This window comes from Papilio polytes, unplaced genomic scaffold, assembly GCF_000836215.1.
Source record: "Papilio polytes unplaced genomic scaffold, Ppol_1.0 DF821400.1, whole genome shotgun sequence".
NCBI lineage: Eukaryota > Metazoa > Arthropoda > Insecta > Lepidoptera > Papilionidae > Papilio > Papilio polytes.
Window position 1 is genome coordinate 1,065,782 of NW_013527804.1, and position 2,309 is coordinate 1,068,090.

The 2,309-nt window shown below is 37.9% G+C and overlaps 1 protein-coding gene across 1 annotated transcript in view; it reads left to right on the forward strand.

Moving 5' to 3' along the window:
- The window catches only part of LOC106108690 (ALK tyrosine kinase receptor-like), a 37,362-nt gene that overhangs the window by 12,631 nt on the left and 22,422 nt on the right, over positions 1–2,309 (forward strand). The window contains exons 5-6 of the mRNA XM_013289949.1: positions 295–376; positions 1,951–2,017. Of these exons, the coding sequence (XP_013145403.1) occupies positions 295–376; positions 1,951–2,017 (149 nt within the window). The remainder of the gene's footprint in view (positions 1–294; positions 377–1,950; positions 2,018–2,309) is intronic.

Here is a 2,309-nt window from a genome sequence, read left to right on the forward strand (position 1 = left end):
CGTCCGCGTGGAATTAAAAAAAAACAAAAGTGAACAGCCTATGTGTTCTTCCAGACTATCCTCTACATCTATACCTAATTTCATCAAAATTCAGACGTTTAGGCTACAAACTCTAACAAACATCCATCTAAACTTTCGCATTTATAATATTAGTATGATTGTAACACCGCACCCGCGGACTAAACAATTATATGGTTTTTGCGGGGCCATATTTGTTCATCTTTATAATTTGTTTTCTGTAAAATTTTCAATAAAAAAAATGTTTTGTTGAACACATTTCCATGTCAATTGCAGAAGGAGTCATGTATCAAACTGCAGCAAGTCTGCGATCTGGTGAAAGACTGCGATGATGCCAACGATGAAAACCAAAACTGCGGTAAGTAACAATTTTTAACGGAACACAATTGTTGTGCGATTGTCGATTGGTTTGCAGCATCCAACTGTTTAGTTAAACAACTATACTAATCCATATCTATCTTACTTCTTACTTCTTGCTAATCTTACTTGTTAATATTATAAATGCGAAAGTTTGGATGGATGGATGGATGTTTGTTAGCGTTTGTAGCCTAAACTGCTGAACGGATCTCCATGAAATTTGGCACAAGCTTAGAGCATAGTCTTGAAGAACACATAGGCTACTTTTATCCCTGGAATAGTTACGGTTCCCGTGGGATTCATTAATTTAGTTTTTAATGTTTACTCGATCATTCTGCAACGGTTCGACATATCTTATTGAAATTTGGCACAGATATAAAACAAAGTCTGGAGTACACATGGGATAAGCTTCATCCCCGAGAAACGTCCGGTTCTCGAGGGATACGTAGCTTTTTGTAATTTATATAGTTTGTATTAATAGACAACTTATTTAATTGATACTGTCGCTTTTAACTCAGAGCAATACTTCTCGTCAAGACTCAAGTTACGCGCCAATCTATCCATACTTGTAGTGACATTGACAGCTGTCAGCTAGGGACGTGACGTTTATGCCGATAATCTAGAGTTGCGCCAATTCTATAGCACGGTACTAATTTTATTCCTAACAGTATGTTTTCTAATACCACGCGGACGAAGTCGCGGGCAACAGCTCGTAATATAATAAAGCGTAAACTCACACTACTTTGTGACGTAGGATGTCAATCGAAGCATATTTTTGAATAATTCTTTTTTTACTAAAAAGCCCTACACTTATACGTTTTAGGCTATATATTTTTACGCTATTAAACTTGGGAGATAAATCGGAAAATGGGAAAGGGACCATAAACAAGCTGCCAACATTAATGAAGCAAGGTTGCCATTTGACATCATGTCATGTCATTTTGACATTTGCAATTGATAATTTGACAAATGTAAACAATAAAATAAAATTTTCATAATTCTATGCGGATGAAGTCGCACGGGAACAGCTAATAAGCTTATAAATTCAAAGTCAGACGAACCAGTTGTGAGATAGTTTAGTCAAAGGCAGTAATCATTGATTTAAACAAAAACCCTGAAGAAAAGCCTAAGCTTTATGTAAAACGAGATGTTGCCCGCGACTTCGTCCGCGTGGTATTAGAAAACATACGAACTATATAAATAACAAAAAGCTACGTATGCCGGGAACCGGACACCTCGGGGATTAAGCTTGTCCCATGTGTACTCCAGACTTTGTTTTATATCTGTGCCAAATTTCAATAAGATATGTTGAACCGTTGCAGAATGATCGAGTGAACATTAAGAAACTAAATTAATGAATCCCACGGGAACCGTAACTATTCCCGGGATAAAAGTAGCCTATGTGTTCTTCCAGACTATACTTTAAACCTGTGCCAAATTTCATGGAGATCCGATCAGCCGTTTATGCTACAAACTCTAACAAACATCCATCCATCTAAACTTTCGCATTTATAATATTAGTAAGATATAGGTACTTGTACTTTTAATTGATCCCTAAACATTTTTATTTTCCAGATAAAATGCCTTTTGGTTCATACTGTAACTTCGAGGCGGGCTCTTGTGGTTTTGTGAACGTACCTCAGTGAGTATTTTCATCATCTTCATCTCCTTATGCTACTCCCGTAGGGTCGGCATCAACAGGTTTTTGTCCTCCAAATAACAGTGGTAGTGGTAACAGTGGTAGTGCCCGCTTTAACATCTTAGCAGTGCAAGGCACGCCCCCAGTAATACCACGACTGCACAGAAGACAGGCGTCAAATGGAAGCAATACTGTGTGCAGTCTGATGAGTGTGGTGCCGGAGGCCTAATTTAAGTCCATTTCTCTTTACCACCCTTTTCTTATAAGGAGAGATTGGGAAGAGGAAGTGGATTTG